General features: G+C 40.4%; 1 protein-coding gene across 1 annotated transcript in view; it reads left to right on the top strand.

Annotated features, from left to right (window-relative positions):
- The window catches only part of CACHD1 (cache domain containing 1), a 265,693-nt gene that overhangs the window by 75,015 nt on the left and 169,184 nt on the right, over nt 1–21,494 (top strand). The window contains exon 2 of the mRNA XM_066268985.1: nt 21,128–21,190. Coding sequence (XP_066125082.1) covers nt 21,128–21,190 — 63 coding nt within the window. The remainder of the gene's footprint in view (nt 1–21,127; nt 21,191–21,494) is intronic.

The raw sequence follows: 21,494 nt of genomic DNA, 5'->3' as shown, positions 1-21,494 counted from the left end.
AGGTAAACAAGGTCAACAAGAACATAAAACTTTGGTAGAATTCATATCTGCAACAGAAATGTATTTACAGTGATTCTGAGCTCGTTAATTTGCTTATTACCCCTTTGTATCTTTGATGCTGAAACCAGCTGAGCATGTTCATACACTGACTGGTTTGGTTAGTGATACTGCTCTCTGTGGCCACAAGATCCTCCGTGTTGTGGTTTAGGTTAATGCCGGGCTCTGAGAAATACTGCTTCTGTAGAACATATAAGAATTACACCATATATTCAAAGATAGCGTACCTACTAGATGGGCTAGGGAATTCAAAGATGGATAAGAATCTGTTCTGTCTTCTAGTGACTCCTAGGAGGAGGGTAGGTATGTAAACAAATCATTGCAATGCATATTGTTAAGTGTTAGAATAGCAGGATGCTCTCATTGCATGGAGATCTAGGAAGCCTTTCCAAGGAGGTGAAGAGGGCCAGGGCCTTAATGGAGAGCGGATCCGTCCAATTAGAGGCAGAGCGCACCCTGGGCCGGGCTGTCTTAGTGCTGTGTTCTCCAGAGCCTAGCTCAGAGCTGGCCCATAAGCTGTGCACAGTAACAAAACTGAGCTGCGCTATGACAGGAAACTTGAAGGCCTAAGATAGTTATCCCAAATTCAAGCCATGATCTTCAGGGAAGCCTAGGGTTGTGAGAAGAGCAACTCCACTGTGCTGTGGATGGATGTGTGACTTTGGAGGAAGCTGATTCCATCATGGCGAGCCTTAGTTTCCCCATTTGCAAAACAAGGATGCTGCCTGACCTGGGGTGGCGCAGTGGATAAAGCGTCGACCTGGAATGCTGAGGTTGCCGGTTCAAAACCCTGGACTTGCCCAGTCAAGGCACATATGGGAGTTGAAGCTTCCGGCTCCTCCCCTTTCTCTCTCTCTTTCTCTCTCTCTCTCTCTCTCTCTCTCTCTCTCTCTCTCTCTCCTCTAAAATGAATAAATAAATAAAAATAATTAAAAAAAAAAAACAAGGATGCTAATGCATACCTTTCCCGGTGGTGATAAGGCAGAGGCATGACAAATCAAAGTGCTTGTTTCTTCCTTTCTTTCTCTTGTCCTCTCAGAGAGTCCCACCCAAAGCTTATTTTATCTCTAACTCTAAACATGGTGGCTGCAAATAGAGAGTAGCCATTAGTGCCTGAAGATTTGTTAATGCCCCTACCCCAAGTGGTAAGCAGTAATGGGAACTTCTTTTTCCCTTTCTTTCCCTCTTTTTATTGTTTTCTTAAAAAAAATTTTAAGCCAGATCATGCTTTAAAATATACTTAATGGAAATTTGGATTTATACAGAAATTCAATATAGGGAAACCATTACTGACCTGTCAAGAAGATTCACAGAAGTGTTACAACTTGAAAGGTTCTATAGTGCAGGACTTTCAGTGATTAGTAGGCCACCTCCATCAGAACCACCTCGATAATTCTTTTTTTTTTTTAACGTTTTTTAAAAAATATTTTTTATTGATTGAATTTTTAGAGAGAGAGGAGTGAGTGAGAAAGACAGAGAGAGAGAAGGGAGAGGAGCAGGAAGCATCAACTCCCATATGTGCCTTGACCAGGCAAGCCCAAGGTTTCGAACCGGCGACCTCAGTGTTCCAGGTCAACGCTTTATCCCACTGCGCCACCACAGGTCAGGCCCACCTCGATAATTTTTGAACAGGCACCTCCTCTGGGCCAGTGGACTCATTATCTACAGAGGTAGGGCCCTAGGAATCCATATTTCATAACAAGAAAACGTCTTCAGTTTGATAGACACTACTTTAGCATTGGAAATCCGTTTTCTATAATTTGAGAACCTACTATGTGCTGTCTGTCATATTCGACACAAAGATAGTACTAAGTCTTCACTACTATGACCGTAAGGTAGATATTGAGGTATGGTATGCTTTCCATAGTCACCCATTGAAAGTGTATAACTCAATGGCCTGTAATATATTTTCAGAGTTGTACAACCATCACCATAATCTAATTTTAGAACATTTCACCATCCAAAAAAGAATCCTTATACCCATAAGTATTCCCTGCCCAAAACGTAGGTATTATTATACCCATTTTTAGAGACGGGAAAGGGGAGGCTCTGGACATTTGAACAGCATACCTCCAACCCCGCAGTAAGTAGTGGAGCTGAGGGCCATAATCCACCTTCCTTCGTCCAAAATCCATTCTCTTTCCACTATACCATGCCCCCCTTCCAGGAACTCAAGCCAAATTAAATATTTACTTGTTGGGGAGAATAATTTGATGTTTTGGTTTTATCCTTATTTAGCAGTTTTAAATAGTATAGTTTCTCTTCCTGTTCCAACTGGCATTGTAGGGTAAATAAATAAGGCTTAGTTTTTAGTTTAGTATCCAGTGCAGCCAGATTTTTTAAATTACAGGAAAAATCAGCATGTTAAAAATTGTAATGGTGGGAGACTGAAAGCTAGGGGAATCCAGTGTTTGATTCTGTCCTTGGTTGATGACCTGTCACATTGTTGTTACAATCCTTCTTTGAGACTTGGTTCTTCTATCAAATGAGGAAGTTGTTCCAAATCTTTTATTTATTAAGCATTTTTTTTGATGTGTAATGGCGATTATACTGGGTGGTATATATTCAGAGAAAATGATAAGAATTTTAATACCAGCCATGCTTAATTGGGCAAAAAGCAACATTCCAGACACGGTCCTGGCCTTGTCACCCCTTTCTGTTGTCACAGCAAACCTGGTAGGTAGTAATCACCACTTTGTTCAGTGTCTGTGGAGTTGGAGGTGTTTTGCTTAAATTCCCAAGAGGAAGTATAAGCTCAGGCGGTTTAAATAATTTGTCATGCAGCCGAGATGTCTGAGGCCTGGATGATCCCAAAGCCCAGACCCTACGTCCCCACACATCTCTCCGGATGAGCAGGCCTTGCCCGCTCTGGGGTCAGCACTAATGTTTGTAAACAAATACTTGCAGTACATTGTGAAAGTAAATATTTAATGACACCACTAAAGGGGGTTTAATCTTTTGCCTCTGTTTGGGTAGGTCTGGGAAGGTGTCTCAGATAAGCTCATGCATTTCACTGGAGAAGGCACTGATTATTCTATTTCTGCAGGATTTATTTGCTGAGTTTTTAGGACAACTTAACCTCTCTCCCCATACTTGTGCTGCTCTACAGGAGGTAAGGAACCCCATTTGTTGAACCATACTAGATTGGGAGGCACAGCCAGCACCTCTGTGACCCATTTTCCAAATTCAGTTTAGTCCTTTGTCCTCCTTGGCATGTTTATAAAGCCTTGGATTCGAGTACGCTGGAGATTTGGGGTGTGCTCAGACAGGTGTTCCCCACCAGGTCCTATCAGTGGTCAAGGGGAAAAGTCACTCTTTCAAGGACCCAGCTTGCATGTGGGTTTCTAAAGAAAGTTGAAGAAGCCAGTTTGTTGAGACTGGGAGCCCAGCTTGTAAGAGCACTGGGAATAAATGTGAAAGCCATTTCCTGGAAATACAGTTTTTTTAATAAGTCTTGTCACTTTGGAAAGCTTCAGAAAGGCCGACTTGGAAAAGTTTCTGGCATTCAGATAGGGACACGGATAATCTCAAATGACTTTTTATTTCTGGGAATAGTTTTTCTTTTTGGAGGAGTTTTAAAAGTTACTTATATTGAGCTCTTACCGCATGTGAGGTGAGGTGTAAGTACTATACGTGTATTGAACCTCACAGAAGCCCTTTAAGTACCTATTATCATCACCTCTAGCTTCCAAATTAGGAAATGAGGCAAATCTAACCTTTTTAAGGCAACAACAGGACTTTTTAAAACTTCCCCTTTCACATTTCTGGTTTTTTTGTTTGTTTGCTTGTTTTTAGTTCTAAAAACTTGAGGACAAATTTTAACCAGTATTTATTTACTTATTAAAATTATATTGTGCATCTGAGCCCAATATGTGAGCCGTTTGTCAAGATGTGAGTTAATAATTATCGTTGAGACTCATGGCATGTCATGCTGGAGTCATTATAGGCCAGGGTTGTTACCATGGCATTCAGCATGCGTGCCAAGCACCTGGCCTGTAGGAGCCTGAAAAACAATGGTCAGGAGGACCTGGGAGACACTTATGCATCTATATTAGTATCGCATTTATCCCACAGAGGCTAACCGCTTTGATTCATGTGTTAAATGTCCATGTTTCAACTCACCATTCTCAAGATTGGCTTTCTCGTGCTATCCTCTTAAAAAATTCATCCTTTCAATACTTGCTCCACTCCTCCTGCAGAAAGTTTTACAGGTATGTTAATAACATATTAAAATATGAATTAAAAAATTTTAACTCATTATATCCACAAATACAATTCTTCTGGAAACATCCAGCCATATGTTAGAAAGATCCAGCATTAGTAGCTTCACAACAGTCCAGCAGCTGAGCCTGACCAGACGGTGGCACAGTGGATAGAGTGTTGGCCTCGGACACTTAGGTATCGGATTTGAAATCCCAGGGTTGCTGGCTTGAGTGTGGGTTCATCTGGCTTGAGTGCAGGCTCACCAACTTGAGTGTGGGCTCACTGGCTTAAGCGTGGGATCATAGATATGATCCCATGGTTGCTGGCTTGAGCCCAAAGGTCTTTGGCTTGAGCAAGGGTTTGCTAGCTCAGCTGGAGCCCCCCAGTCAAGACATGGATAAGCAATCAATGAACAACTAAAGTGCCACAAGTATGAGTTGATGCTTCTCATCTCTCTCCCTTGTCTTTCTGTCGTCACTGTCTCTCTCTCTCTCTTTCGCTTAAAAAAAAAAAAAAAAAAAAAAGCCCAGCAATTGATATTTCAATAAAATTCTAGCACATAGAGTGGAAATTTTTGGATTACTGAATTTTTATATAACCTAGCCAAGTTTCTCATTTTATAGGCGAAGGAACTAGTCCTAGGGATGTTAGAGCACTTCCCCCAGCAAGGGGCTAGTTTGTACATGGGCTACTTGCAATTGCAATTCAACACTATGAATTTTGTGATAAGTTTTGATTTCTAGTTTCTGTACTTAATGATTGAATTTTATGATAAGTTTTGATTTCTAGTTTCTGTACGTAATGGTTATACTTTAAAAAGCATCTCTTTAAATATAAGAATATACCAGAGTCGCATTTATAAAAATTCTCTCTATTTGGATATGGTAGAAATGAACATTTCATTTGAAAAACATCCTCACAACCTCACGGAAGCATATTTTAAAATGTCAAAAGCTAGTCTTCGTCTCAGAATGCAATATTGCAACTGTGCTTTAAACCACAGCAGTTGCTTTTCATTAAGTTATTCCTAAATTATTTTTTAACAAGTTTTTCTCAGTCTCAATCCATTACATTGCTCCAGTGCTATAGGCATTTATGCAAAAGCTAATGAAACAGTCCCTCCGAGGATTTTATAATTTACAGACGAGATAAGACACATGGGAATCTTTAGTTCAGGGTCCTTCAAGTGTCATGCTAGAAGCTGATTTTGTTCATTTGGTTCTTAAAGTTGCACAGACCCTTGGGCTTATAACTTTGTAAATGGAGAAATAGTTTTAGGAAAGGGGGTGCGTGGTTCAGAGCATGTGGAATATAAAAATTCTTAAAGCATCTATTTCATCATGTCACTCCCCAGCTAGAAACAGCTTTTTATTTTTTGGCTAATATACATTTATTCGGATATTCATTCAAAAAATATTTACCAAGTGCCAACCATATGCATAAACTCCAACTCTTCTTCCTGGCTTGAAGTCCCTCCACCATCTAGCCTCATCGTTTCAATTCCATCTGTTCCGTCTTCTTTCCAAAAGCTCCCCCTTTGAAACTGACTTTGCATTTATTGACTTCGGGGTCTTTCTCTAGATTGTGAGCTTTTCCTAGAAAGAAGCAATGTCTTTGTCTTTGAACACCCCTCCAAGTGTACAAGCCAGTGCTTAGGAAAAGTGCTTTTATAAGGGTTTTCTTGAGGCCAAGAAACCTAGAATACGGCATCCACACAGGGAGGGATTTTGTCTGTTATGCTCATTCTTGTATCCCTGTCATCCGAAACAGTGCTTGGTTTAAAGTGCTTCGTACAGGCCCTCTCTGTGCAGGCTCTGAAATGCTCTCACCCAAGCTCTTTTTCTGTTCTCCTATTTAAATCTGAGCTCAAAGTCAAGGCCCAGTCCCATCTCTTTGGAGTTGTCATTCCCTCTTCTTACCCACTCCCTACTGGTGACAGCGCCTCAAGCCTCTGCCAAGCATACTGAGCTCACACCGAGTTCTGCATTGCGTTGTTCACTATTACTTCTTAATTTAAAATTTCTAATTTCTTCTCCCAACTACAGAATGAGCTTCTTAAAAATACAAGGCCATCTTTTACATGGTTTCTGACTCCTTCAGAAAGGATATGATTGATTGAATTATTAATTAAACATCATCACTTAGGTCTGGAAGGTTAAGCATTTCAGAGTTTCCAGTTCCCTTTGTCCTTAATGGATGGCTTCTCAAAGACCTGAGCGTTTGTGTGGGTTTGTGCACACACAGAACGCTAAATATTGAAGGCTTATACACTTAAAATGCCATCCCTCTCATCCAAGAATAAATGTACAAACCATTAAATAAGTCCCTTTTCTTTTCTTTTTTTTTTTTTCAAGGTGAAACAAACAAAAAAAAGCCTTACTGGACTTGGGGGGGGGGAGTGGGAGCACTAGGAATTAGAGGAGTGGAAATTTGGCACCATCTGCAAAGCGTTTGGGCAACTCAGCTCTCCATTTTTGAGAGATTGCCATGTGCATTGTCATGAATATTACTTATAGTCAAGTTACATTGGCTAAAGGCTGAATCTTTCCAACATGTGGAACTGATTGCCGTTTTTCCTTTTACCCCCTTGGAAAGCTAAAACAACAACAGAAAAAAAATCCAATAACCCTTCCAGAGCTTTATTGCACTTAGGGAAGTGTTTCCGTCTTGTTTTGCTTTTGTTCTCCGGGTTCATATTTACCCACAGCTCTCCTGGTTTTGAATGCTACCACCGGAAATCCAGTGATCAAAATGAGAAACTTTGCTCCCTGAGATTATTGCTTTAGATTTTCCCTGCTAAATCAAGACTGCAAACTGCTTCTTTTGGTCAGTAATTTTTTTTGAGGGGTAGAGTGAACCAAAACAGGCAGCTCTTTGTAAAGGTGACTCTTGTCACTGACTTGTGACCCTCCCACATGCTTTCTTACTATTCTGAGTTTATGTTGGTTTGAAGAATGTTAAGTTAAATGCTATCAGACTATGTGTGTATATATTGATATTTAGAGCCAAAAGAAGACAGTAGAGGAAAAACGGGTGAAAGAAGATTTCTTTTTATTTATGTCTTAGAAAAGATACCTTCCTCCTTTTTTTTGTTGGCTTGTTGAGCAACCAACCACAATAATGACCTGAATATTTTAATGCCTAGATAAATGGATACACAGATTAATGGATGCACAAGTGCTTATTTATGCTTACTATGTACAATGCACTGTGCTAAAAAATTGTGGCACAGGGCCCTGGCCAGTTTACTCAGTGGTAGAGTGTAGTCTCAGTGTGTGGATGTCCTGGGTTCGATTGCCGGTCAGGGCACACAGAAGAAGCGACTGTCTGCTTCGCTGCTCCTCCTTCCTCCTCCTCTCTCTCTCTCACACACACACTCTCTCTCTCTTCCTTCTCCTCCCACAGCCATGGCTGGATTGGTTCAAGCAAGTTGGCCTCCAGTGCTGAGTATGGCTCCAAGGCCTCCAACCTCAGGCACTTAAAAAAAAAAAAAAAAAAAAAAAAAGGCTCGGTTGCTGAGCAACAGAGTAACTGCCCCAGATGGGCAGGGAGTCACCCCTAGTGGGCTTGTCAGGTGGATCCTGGTCAGGGCACATGTGATAGTCTGTCTCTCTGCCTCCCCTCCTCTCACTTAAAGAAAAATGGCTTGGACAAAGCAGGGACCTAGAAATTCAAATGAGTAGAAGGAAATAAATTAAAATGTAAACAGAAGTTGATTTTTACCAAGTAGTCAGACAGTAGATTTTTTTTTTCTCTACTTATTTTCAAATTTCCTAGACTGAACATATTGTTTAATTATAGCATAGACAGTCTTTGCTACAGCAGTTTAGAAAGGGAAGAGATGACCATTGGTGAGAGGTTATTAAGAAAGAAGTGAGACTGGAATTGGTAAGTATCTATGCAGACATGTTTGCTGTCCCCATACCTCCATCATAATCATTAAGAGGATAGTCATAAAGAGTAACCTTTCTAGAATAGAATAATAATAGAATAACTGTCAAGAGTGTCTGAATAACTACCATAATGGTATGTGGAATGCATTAATCATGATTTTAGTGCACTCTGTATAAATTCATCTTCACATTTATGAGGTTAAGTGAGTTACTATACATAAAGTACCTAGTGCCAGACAGGATAGCACCTTATAAGCTATAGCTATTATTATTTTTAAATGCAGCAACTGTAAACCAGAGCAAGGAAGTCTGTTGACCACACGGTGTACCTTTGCGCAAGGTTGTCTGTTGTGTACTGATTAGTTTTGTTTCAATTCCCAATCTAGGCCTTTTCCTCTCCCATGATTTTAGATATCTAAATAAGCCTTTCTTTTTGTCATGAAACAGAAATAGCCCTGTTTTTTTGCAAGTGACTGTGACACTCAAGATCTAATTTTTATAGTGAAGATTAGGCATGAGACCTTAGGTTTATTTTTTATTCTGAAACTACAGGTGAGGATCCAGTGCAGATGGTTCTTTGTAGTTTGAAAACTCTTGGAAAAAACTCTTGTCATAAAATAAATACATGTTCTATTTTGAGATTGGCGGATGGGGAAGAAAGAAAATATATTTTGGATTTCTTAGTCATGAGCAAGCCCTGTTACATTTTGGTCACTTTCTAGATTTTACATAAGCTTTCTCTATGTGTTTATATAGAAGCTAATACATAAACTTGGAAGTAAAGCCAATTTTGCATCCAGACATGGCCACTTACTTATGAACGGTCAACCTTGGGCAAGTTAAACCCTCAGAACCTCAATTTCCTCATCCGTGAAATGAGGACACCAAAAGGTTGCTGTGAATATTAAATGAGATAGGGTGTTGTAAAGCACCTGGATCCATCCCCCTGGGCCCTTGATAATATATATACATTGTAACATTACTATATATAATGCACCCCCCCCACACACACACACATACATGTTAGAACAATATTTGTATATGTAAATGCTGCTTTTAAAATATTAACAATGACAAATTTATTGTAATAGCTGTGCAGTATATTCTTAATTGGATGAAGAGTAATTTAATCAGTACCCTATTATTGGACATTTAGGTTATTTTTGATTTTCCGTTTTAGTGGTAACCTTTTTAATATTTTCAGTAAACTGTTTTCTTGAGCCACCTGTATTCAGAATGAATGAGTTTAGAGATTTTTTTTAAATGGCTGGGATTTATAGCATCAGATTGGTGACCGCAGAATACAGAATGATGAGCCTCCTTAGATAATGTCATCTTCTGGACATTTCATATGTTTAACAGTGTGAGGTTAAATAGTCTGGTAAAAATCAGACAAGGTCTAATCTGGGCAGGAGGGAGCCCTTAAAACCTAGTACAGGATTATTCATGGGGTATGCTTAGGGCAGAATAAAGCCATGCATATGTTTTCCTTCCCCAAACATTTAAATTGAGTTGCCTTTCATTCCCTGTACAGTGATTGTTGGAGTTTGTTTTTAATGACAGCAGTTTCTCTTTTAATGGTTAATGTTGGACAGCTTCTTGAGAAAGCAGTGATGGTCTGTATTTTCCTCCCCTTTGGCCACAATTTCAAGAATTTAGGGAGAAATCTAGAGCAGATTTAGGCTATTAGTGAACTGTCAGCCTAATTGGCTTCGAATGGAGACCTGTTAACATCAAAAGAATAATCTTTTGAATAAAAATTTAGTCTTTATATTTTCTTAGCAAAGATCAGGGAGGGAGACCAACAGAATCTCATTAGGCTTCTAAAGATACGTATTTTTTCCCTGGGATGTTGTACTATATATACCGTATATTTAAATACCTAGTTAAAATCTGGCAGAACCGTTGGAAGAGCGAAGGTGGAGCCAACTGTCTGGACTGAGCATCTTATTAAACACTCACGTAAGTGTTCCTGTTCCAGCAAAGTGGAATTCCCTTGCCATCTGTTAAGCAGGTTCAATTAAATAAACCTGAGAGGGAAGGAGACGGGGTAGGGAAGGTGGGCCAGCGTGCAGGGAGGACGGTAGTGCAGCCCTCGGAGGTGGGGGAAGCAGGCTGCTCCGCGCACACGTGCAGATGCAGACAGAGCAGGGTGGCTTTTCTTCCCTTGTGGTAGATAGAGGTGGAGGGAACTGTATTCAATTGCTAACATGACTCTTTAATTTTCAACTTTACTTAAATTGAAAAAAATTTTTATTGTACTTCCCTTTTGATGGAGAAGGGGAAGCTGTACTTAGGGAATAAAAGAACAGACTGTGCAACAAGAAGATTTGATTAAATTATGTTATATAAGTTTAAGAGCATCCAGGTTGGATGAAACTTTAATAAAGACACCTTTTTTCTTGCTGAAAATTCAGGTTCATGGAAAGCTGAAGAACAAAGTAACGTTCTGTTGTTAGAGTTTGAGGGAGCAATTAATACGTAGCCTCAGGGAGGGCTCAGGAGGTCTTACCTGTGAATTCCTGTGTGACTCTCCAGTGGTACAATCCCAGTTTCATCTGAATTACAGATTGAGGTGTTGACTTTTCTTTGAGTATTTAGAATAGCCAGTTAATAGATTCTTGTCCTTTTTAAAATCATGTGGAGCCTTGGCCGGTTGGCTCAGTGGTAGTGCATGGGCCCAGCCTGTGGATGTCCCAGATTTGATTCCTGGTCAGGGCATATAGGAGAAGCAGCCATGGCTTGATTGGTTCAAGCACGTTGGCCCTGGGTGCTGAGGATGGCTCCCTGGCCTCCACCTCACTCATTAAATATAGCGTCATTGCCGAGCAAGGGGGCAATAGCCCCAGATGGACAAAGCATCGGCCCCAGATGGGGCTTGGTGGGTGGATCCTGGTCGGGGTGTATGAGGGAGTCTGTCTCTGCCTCCCCTCCTCTCACTTAATAATTTTTAAAAAGTGGTTTTAAAAACATACAGAAACATTTGACAAGGGTATATTTTAAAGAGACTGCCTGGAATATATGCTTAAAGTGAATTTATTAAAATATGGCCTACACACCGACAAGTGCACAGTCATAAGTGTGCAGCTTGATGAAGTCTCACAGAAGTGAACACCTCCCTGTAGGCAGCACCCAGATCGGGAAAGAGAGCATTTCAGCATTCCAGAAGCAGCTTTCACGGCCTGTTCTCTTCACTCTCTTACAAAGGGTAGCCACTCTCCTGACTTCTAGCAGGATATGAGTTTTGTCTGTTTTTGGAACTTGATGGAAGTGGAATTTTGTGATTTGTCTTCTGGCTTCTTTCACTCAATATTATGTTTGTGAGAGTCATCATATTGATGCATGGTGCAAGTGTATGTTCATTCTCATCACCAAATACTCCATTGTGTGAATACACCAGAAATGGTCTGTTCTATTGCTGATAAGCATTTGGATGTTTTCCAGGTTGGGGCTCTTATGAATGGTGCTGCTTTGAACAGTCTTATGCTTTTCTTTTGATAAACATATGAGCATGTTTCTGCTCAATATATACCAAGGGTGGGAACTACTGGGTCATAGGATAAGTATATATATAATTAGAAGACACTGTCAGTTTTCCAAAGCGTGTGTATTAATGAGAGAGAAAGGCCAGTTTGTCTTTAGATCAGAGTACTCAGTTCTCATGAACATAAGATAAGAATAAGGCATCTTGTTGTTGTTATTGTTTTCTTTTTATTGTGGAAAAAATTTTAATAAAGAGGATTTGGTATACTGAGAATCTTGGACATAGATAAAACTGAAGTGGTTACCAGGGGGAGGGAGTAAGGGAAAGGGGAGTAAAGAGGGACAGATATACGATGACAGAAAGTGATTTGACTGGGTGATGGGCACACAACACAATTAACAGTTCAAATGATATAGAGATGTTCACCTGAAACCTATGTACTCTTATTGATCAATGTCAACCCATTAAACTTAATTTTTTTTTTTTATTCAGCAAGAGGAGGGGAGGCAGAGAAATTCCCACATCCGCCCTGACGGGGATCCACTTGGCAAGCCCACTAGGGGGCAATGCTCTGCCCATCTGGGGCGATGCTCCCTTGCTCCCTTGCTCCCTCACTCAGCAACTGAGCTCTAGGCTATGGGGCCATCCTCCGTGCCTGAAGCCAACTTGCTTGGATCCAGCCATAGCTGCAGGAGGGGAAGAGAGAGAGAGAGAGAAGCAAGAGGGGGAGTGGTGGAGAAGCAGATGGGCGCTTCTCTTGTGTGCCCTGATCAGGAATCAAACCTGGAACTTCCATCTACATGTCAGGATGACGCTCTACCACTGAGCCAACTGGCCTGGGCCAAATTTAATTTCTAAATTAAAAAACAACAACAACAAAAACCCATCCCAGAATCAACCAATGAAGGCATGGATAAGTGAAACAATGATTTGATGTTTCTCTCTTTCTCTGTCTCTCTCTCTAAAAATAAATTTTTAAAAAAATTTTAAAGAGGATTCGATGAAATATTTTTTGTTAAAATAACTTTAAAACTCACTCGTTTTTATGAACTTTTCATTATGGAGTGAAGCATATATTTACTTTCAGTATTTGGTGCGAGTGAGAAAGAGTAATGGGCAAAGGTGGGCAATGTCTTTGCTGTTACTTGGCAGGATTTGTACAGAGGAGACAGTTCAGACTCCCTCTAGATTGTGATCAAATGAAGAGTTCAAATTTCTGGAATTCCTTTGGTCCTCCAGGGAGCTGGTCTAAGGGAACAAGACAACTTGGAAATGAAATGCTGTACCTACCACCCTCCCATCCTCTAACCCTATTACTATGAGTAAATCACCCAGGAGGACTGGAGAATCTGATCTTTGGGGGATTGTGCATCATGTTCGTGTTTTAGGAAGACATTTCCATTTTCACTTTCCAAGTCCTCTAGTAATCAAGAAACTCTTTACCCTAGTCGCCATATGTTAGATAGATACGTCCTCTTTTATGTTATTGTTGTCATGGATGATCCTTGTTTTTACCGTGACCTTATTGGAGCTTTTGCTTGCAGTTTTGTTTTATTCTTCATATCTGGTTGAATAACCCCCTTGAGTATTCTTGCAATAGGGTTTTTCTGGTGATAAATTTTCTCAGCTCTGTATGTCTGCAAATGTTTTATTTCTCCTTCATATTTGAAGGATAGATTTGATGGATATAGTATTCTTGGCCTGTAATTCCTCTCTTTCAGTATTTAGAATGTTTGAGTCCACACTCTTCTGGCTTGTGGAGTTTCTGTTAAGAAGTCTGATGATAACCTAATGGTCTTTTCTTTATATATTACGTTCTTCTTTTCCTTAGAGCTACCTTGAGTATTCTTTCTTTGTCACTGATTTTTGACAATTTTATAACGATGTGCCTGGGAGTAGATTTGTTTGGGTTGAGGTAACTCAGCCTTCTTTTTGCTTCTAGGATTTGCAGCTTTAACTCTTTGCATAGGCTTGGGAAGTTTTCAACAATTATTTGTTTGAATAGGCTCTTCATTCCCTTCTTATTTTCTTCTTCTGTTATACCCATTATTCTTAGATTGCTCTTTCTGTTGGAGTCAGACAATTCCCATAGAGCTCTTTCTTTTCTTTTTTTTTTTATGCATGAGTCTTCTTCCCTCTGTAGGAGGGGTCGGGATCCTTTTTGGCCGGGAGAGCCATGAACACCACATATTTTAAAATGTAATTCCGTGAGAGCCATACAATATGTTTAACACTAATACAAGTAAATGTATGCATTTTATATAAGACCAACACTTTTAAAGTACAATAAGTCTCTGAATTCTTTTTAATAATGTTGTTATTCTCTTGCTAAGCAGTGATGAATAAGGTACTTCTTACCATTAATGCAACTTCTGGTGCTGCATGGTTTTGCTGATGGCTTTGTAGTCTGGTTGATACGTGGTGAGGTTAAGCTTCATGGAGGTGTTGAGACTTCTGTTAAATGTGATTGTAGGTTGGTCTTAACATTCTTTAGATGTGAGAAAGACTGTTCACATGTATACGTAGAGCCAAACATTGTCAGTACAGCAATACTCACCCACTGCAGTGTGTGGTGTGTGATGGAAGCCGTTCCAAGTTTTGACAATCAGCTGGTCCACGCGTTGAATTTTTTCATTTCTCCCCACTTGTGTTTGCTCACCAACTCTGCTTGCTGTAATGCAAGTCTTTCCAAATCTTCATTCAGTTACTTGAACTTATTCACCCACATGTCTGAGGCCTTCAGGTCAGCAGCTTATAGCTCAAAATCTCTGACGGAGACACCAGGGATGTAACTAAGGAGGGTGCTGTCTACTGCACACTCTTGTGAATGGGTGATGAACTTTAAAAGACGAATGTGCTCACGAAATTCTCCAAAGCGCACTTTGAATGACTGCAGGAGATTAGATGTGAAGCCCGCTAACTGCTGGAGATCAAGATGTTGAGCAGGGTCACTTGCTGTGTGTGCATCTTTAAACTCTCCCAGTTTTTCAAAGTGTAGTAAATGACCTGTTTCAGTGTCAGCGATGAAGAGTTCCAGCTTGTTTTCAAATGCAAACACTGCTTGTTGAAGGAATAAGACTGTATTTCTAACGCCTTGCATTTTCACATTGAGGGGGTTCAGATGTTCAGTCATGTCCACGAGATAGTAGAACTTCAGGAGCCACTCAGTGTTAGCTAACTCAGGATGCTCAACGTTTTTTATTTCAAGAAAAGTCCGGATTTAGCTCAGACAAGCCGCAAAACGGCTGAACACCTTCCCTCTTGATAACCAACACACATTGCTGTGCAGAAGCAGACCAGGATAATTATTCCCAACTTCATCCAGCCGTGTTTTAAACTGGTGATCATTTAAAACTCGAACAACAATAAATTTGACCACCTGAATGACCAGTGACATCACCTCACCAAGCTGCTCACCACACATCTGAGCACAAAGCGCCTCCTGATGTAAGATGCAGTGAAAACTTAGGATGGATCTCTTTTCATGTTCACGAAGCAGTGCTACGAATCTTCTGTTTTTCCCCACCATGCACGGAGCACCATCAGTACACACCGAAATAAGTTTATCCATCGGTAGATTTTTTTTCTTTAGCAAACTCAGTGAAAGACTTAAATAAATCCTCCCCTCTTGTTGTCTTTTTCATAAGCAAAACAGCAAGAGTTTCTCATGTAGTGTGTCACCGACAGCATACTTTGCAATCACGCTGAACTGGGATAAATGGCTTACGTCTGTTGACTCATCCAAAGCAAGAGAAAGAATGGTGCTGCATTTATGTCCTTCACTTGTGTTGCCTCAATTTGATTTGCCATCATTATGGTACGATTGTGAACAGTTCTTGAAGACAGAGGCATGTCTTTTATTCGTTTGATTATCTTGTCTTTATCCGAAAAGTTGTCAAAAAGTTCATTGGCAACATCAAGCATGAATGTTCTGGCGTACTCCCCATCTGTGAATGGCTTTCCGTTTCTCACAATTGCTAAAGCACCAGCAAAGCTAGCTGAATTCCAGTCACCTTGTTGGGTCCAAACACGGAGTTGCTGCTGACTAGCTTGCACTCTGCACAGTAGCTCTTGACATGCTTTCTTCCTGCTGTCCCCCGCTGGATATTTCTATGCAAATGTAGTATGGTGTGTGTCGAAGTGCCGCTTTATATTTGACTGTTTCATCGATGCAATTTTATCATTCCCTATTAGATACACTGCAGAACCTGCTCTCTCCACAAAGGCTAATTCCTCTGTCCATTCCTGCTGAAAAGTACGATACTCCTCATCTTTTTTTCTTTTAGCCATCTTCTTCGTCAAAAGGGTTTCTGCAATTAGCTAGCTGACTACTTGATTAAAAGGAGGGAAGTTAACTTCCTGACCTCACAATGACCTGTGTACGTAAATATTATCCAATAAAAGTTTGGTGTTGTCCCAGAGGACAGCTGTGATTGGCTCCAGCCACCCGTAACCATGAACATGAGCGGTAGGAAATGAATGGATTGTAATATATGAGAATGTTTTATATTTTTAACATTATTTTTTTTATTAAAGATTTGTCTGCAAGCCAGATGCAGCCATCAAAAGAGCCACATCTGGCTCATGAGCCATAGGTTCCTGACCCCTGCTCTGTAGCATCTCTAGTTGCCTGTCTTTGATGTCACTGATCCTCTAGCCTCTATCTGGCCTGTTCCATTAGCTGAACTTGCTACCTCAGATTTCAGTTCATGTATTTAGTTCTTTATCTCCATTTTTAAAGTTTTAGTCTCCTTGGTGAAATACTCATTTTGTTTACTAATTTGGTTTTGAGCTCATTAAATTGCTTATTGGTGTTTTTTCACTTCACATCTCATTGAGTCTTTTCAGAACTTCAATTTCAAATTTTCTATCATTTAACTCCAAGGTTTCCATGTGTGAGATTGCTTTCTGGAGATAATTCATTTTCTTTCTGAATTACTTGTCTGTCTTGTGTACCCATGCTATTCTATTTCTTTGTTCTTGATGGCATTTGAGAGTGGTATTGTTAACAAAAACTAACTAAATAAATAAAAATTAAAAATTAAAAAATACAATAAAATATAAAAATTTTAAAAATAATGACAAATAAAATAGGAAAAGTCACAGAAAACAAAAAGCAAAAACTAGTCTGGCCGTTTGCTTAGTGGAAGAGCATCGGCCCAGCATGTGGATGCCCCTGGCTTGATTCCCTGTCAGGGCACACAGGAGAAGCAACCTGCTGTTTCTCCACCCCTCCTCCCATTCTTTCTCTCTCTCTCTCTCTCTCTCTCTCTCTCTCTCTCTCTCTCCCCCCTCCCTTCCTCCCTCCTACAGTGTAATTTGATTGGTTTAAGCGCATTGGCCAAAGGTGCTGAGGATGGCTCTGTGGAGCCTCTGCCTCAGGCACTATAAATAGCTCAGTTTAGATCATGGCCCAAGATGGGGGTTGCTGGGTGAATCCCTGTGGGGGTCTATGCAGGAGCCTGTCTTTCTGTTTCCCTTCCTCTCATTTGGAAAAGATGGGGAAAAAACCAAAAAATAAAAAAGAACAAAAATAAGCACCCACAAAAAAAAAAAAAGAATAAAAGATATAAAAATTAAAGAAAGTGAAATCCAAAAAAGCAAAAGAAGGAATAAAAGGAAAAATGAAAAAAAGAAAAATAGAAAAAGATTTTCAGTTTTGAGAGAGTACTGTTTTCTTCCATTAGGTGTTGCTTTTTTTATACAGATTTTTGCTCTATGAGATTCCTGAGCTGCCACTAACTGAGACATTGCTATTGCAATGATGTAGGTGGGTCCGCATTCGTGTTGATGGGTGGGACATGCTGTGAGGGCTTTGTGGCTCTAGCAATGGCGATATCAGGCCTCCAGGCACTCCTCCCCATGTCTCAACAGATCCGGGGACCAGACACCAAGCACCCCTGTACTTCAGGGGAGAGAGCGTCTCTGGAGAGTTAGCATTGGGGTTTGTCTCTGCCACTGTCCGTAGAGACAACAAGACTTAGTTGGGATCTGGGAGGCTGGGGGGGGCCACACTTTGGTTTCTCTGTTTCTGCGCTGAGTTCAAGCTGCAGGCAATCCGTGGGAACACTGGCTGTGGGACCTGCACTCTGCCACTGCTTTGGTTTAGCGTTTCCCTCTCTGCGCCTTGATCTCTCCATTCCTCCGGGCAGAAGGAGACCCTGTCACTCTGGGTTTCCATTATAGCCTGGCAGACAAACCCCAGATAGCCTGAACTTCCTCTCCCTAGTCCTGGCAGAGGAGAAAAACCATGTCACTCCAGCTTCTGTCCTCACCAGAGCTGACCGCAAGTGCATTCTATCTTCCACCTCCCTTTTCAACCCTTTCTACCTTTAGTCCATTTGGTGTGCGAATCTTTCAGGCACACCTGCAAGCCTAGCTGGGGTTTCTTCCCTGCATTATAATTGTTCAATTTGTTATAATTTATAGGGGAGAGATCAGGAATATCTCTCTTGCCACCATTACTCTGATGTCATCCCAAGTAAAGGTTCACCATGTTTTATTAAAACTGGGATATATCACTGTCAGAAATGAAATAAAACGTTGACCATACTCGTGAAGTTCTGGCAACACTACATAAATTACATTAATTTTTAATAAAAATGTGTTCTTGGTACTGAGCAGGTTTTGAAAATCAAGTTCTATTAAAATAGAATATGATCTGGATATGTGGGTGACAGTGAAATTGACCCTTCCTCTAAAGGCATTTTAAGGTTTTTATCAGAAAAGTGGGAACTCAGAGTTGTAGCAATGGAAGCCGATAGGTTCATAATCCCTTTCCTAAAACAAGATCTGTTTTAGGATTCAGAATCCTGATGCCTCTTGATGATAAAACACCCCCAGTAAGATATAAAGCAGAACTCTATAATCAGGTGTATTAATACATCTGCATCAAAGTGAATGAATACTCACATTAAATGGTTTAATAAAGACTGTAAATATACATCAATTGAAGTTAGGATTTACTGCCAAATAAAGTTCATGTTGTATCATATTTTACTAACAAATGTGTCATGCAAAACTTTTTCATTGCCTTTTGAATTTTGAGAATACACATAAATGATTGTTGGTCTGCATTATGTTTGGGCGTTAGTGCCTAACAGTGGTGCTTTTTATATGGACAAGTAGCAAATTTTTATGAGACAATTTAGTTAGAGCTGTATCTGGAGTCACATTGCCTGGGTTCATATTCCAGCCTTGCCTAATGACTTTAGGTAAATTATTTAACCACCCATCATCTTACTTTTTTATTTTTGGTGCTTCAGTAATCTTCTTATAAAGATTAAATAACTTTTGCTTATGAAGTACAATGTGTGTGTTGCATTAGACTCTTTAATAAATAAGCATCAGTTCCCTCATCTGTATATTAGGGATAATAATAATGCCTGTCACAAATATATTTTGGGAGACTTAAATAAGTAAACTGATGGAACGTCCTTCGAATAGTGTTTGTCCCATTATCTGCATTCAGTAAATAGCAGCCAATATCATCATCACCACCATTACTAAATATCTGTACCTTTCCTATCAGCAGGATCATTTTTAAGAAAGAAAGAGAAAATAAATATCTGTTGAATGAATGAGTGGAACATTGGAAACTTATGGTAATTCACAATTAAAATTTTCTAGACTGTAATTTCATTGCATTCTATCTCAACTCTTCCCAAGACTGTTTGCTTTCTCCTCGGCCCCCAGGACCTTGATCTTCATTCATTTACATACCACTTGATGAGCTTAGCACTTGTTTCCTCATTACAACCACATCAGGTGTGTTAGGCTGTCTGGGAAGCTGGCCCAGATGCTGACAAACCCTGGCTATAAGATTGAAAGGCAAAAGGGAAATTTTGGTGGACGTCTCCAGGTCTGATTCCTTACTCATTTGGAGAGTTCCAGAGATATCTGGACAGTTTTAGGAGAAATGATGAGGCTGCTTACTCCTTTTTGAAGGGGAGGGTGCCTCTACCAGATACAGGTGGTCCTCAGGTTACGACAGCCTTAACATATGACATTTCGAGTTTAAGATGCTTACTCCCATAAAAACTTTATAAAATTGAGATGTAAGTGTTTCAACTTACGCCATTAGTGTTGTACTTATGGACTATGTGGGCAAACTACATAGTTTGGTTGCACATGGCAGAATAATACTCTGTAGTGCCGCGTATGAGCGAGGGAGTTGGCATCCCCCAGAAAGCTTACCTACACCATTTTGGACTGTTAAAGGCGCAAATGTTCCATTTGTGTTAGGCTAGGGTGTGTTTCAACTTAACCACCAAAATACAGATTATGTCACTGTTGTAGGAACGAACTGTGTCATAACCCGAGGACCCCCTGAACATATATCTTGGGCTCTTATTTTTTCATTTGTTATATGTTAATCTCTTGACATTGCTTAATAACGAGAGGTTTTGATAAAGTCCTGAGTCTACAGAGATTTTTTTTTTTTTTTTGGTATTTTTCTGAAGCTGGAAACGGGGAGAGACAGTCAGACAGACTCCCGCATGCGCCCGACCTGGATCCACCCGGCACGCCCACCAAGGGGTGACGCTCTGCCCCTCCGAGGTGTCGCTCTGCCGCGACCAGAGCCACTCTAGCGCCTGGGGCAGAGGCCAAGGAGCCATCCCCAGCGCCCGGGCCATCTCTGCTCCAATGGAGCCTTTGCTGCGGGAGGGGAAGAGAGAGACAGAGAGGAAGGAGGGGGGTGGGGTGGAGAAGCAAATGGGCGCTTCTCCTATGTGCCCTGGCCGGGAATCGAACCCAGGTCCCCCGCATGCCAGGCTGACACTCTACCGCTGAGCCAACCGGCCAGGGCCTACAGAGATGTTTTAAATGCAGGCAATGTTATGGAGGACTGGGTACTAGCTCGGCAGAAACCAGTGGAAGAATGTGTGCTTGTGTGTCACAGTTTGGACTGATGTCTTGGCACGGCTGTCATATTTCCTGGCATGTATATATGAACTGGATCTTCTTTTAAGGCAAGCCCTGTTACGTTAGCCTCCCGAGGGGGCACTTAAGTAACGAAGGTGATGGATAATATGGGGTAGGTATTGGTTGGACAGGGACATGAGAGAATATAAAAAGAATCCCTTTTAAAGAGCGTTATTACATTGGGTTTTAGTGTCTGTAAACAATTACAGCATTCATGGAGTTCAGGATTTAAATGAGAAACACAACTTGGTGAGATTATCCCAGTTGGATAAAATGGCATGGGCTCCGGAAATCTATAATTAAATGTATTTTTGAAAATGAAAAATACTGTGTAACATCTGGTTTATTTCACTACAAAAGTGCCTAGGTATTGCTTATGTAAGTGTGATTGACTTTGGCTGATATTTGGATTTCTCTGTGTAAAATAACTATATTTTAATTAAAATTTTTTGTGCTTGACTCTATTTGTGGTGTAAACAAATTACTCACACACACATACACTCATGTAGAAAATGGCTGTGCTTTTCAGAAAATCTAATGTGCATTGCTTTTCTTTGTGTTGCAGCGGATATTCAACTCCTTTGTTTACACTGAGAAAATCTCAAATGGAGAAAGTGAAGTACAGCAGGTAAGAGGTTCTTCAGTACTTGACATTCTCGCTCTTGGTTCTTGGCTTTTGAATTTGGCTTCATTACTCTTTCCACACAATCTCCACATGAGGATTCCTGTTCTCTGTAAATGAATTAATGGGCATCATAAGCATAATGGTGACAACCTAATACTTCAAGTTCTTACAGGCAGTTGAAATAATAGTTATATGGATGGTTTTCTGTTATATGTATACTACACTTTGGAAATATATTATGGGCTTCCTGTTTGTTGTTTGGGAAATTCCTAAACTACTCATATTTTAAAAGAATTAGGAAATTATT

Source organism: Saccopteryx bilineata, chromosome 3 (genome assembly GCF_036850765.1).
Source record: "Saccopteryx bilineata isolate mSacBil1 chromosome 3, mSacBil1_pri_phased_curated, whole genome shotgun sequence".
Taxonomy (NCBI): Eukaryota; Metazoa; Chordata; class Mammalia; order Chiroptera; family Emballonuridae; genus Saccopteryx; species Saccopteryx bilineata.
Note: the sequence above shows the minus strand (reverse complement) of the source record. Positions and strands in the feature narration are given on the sequence as shown.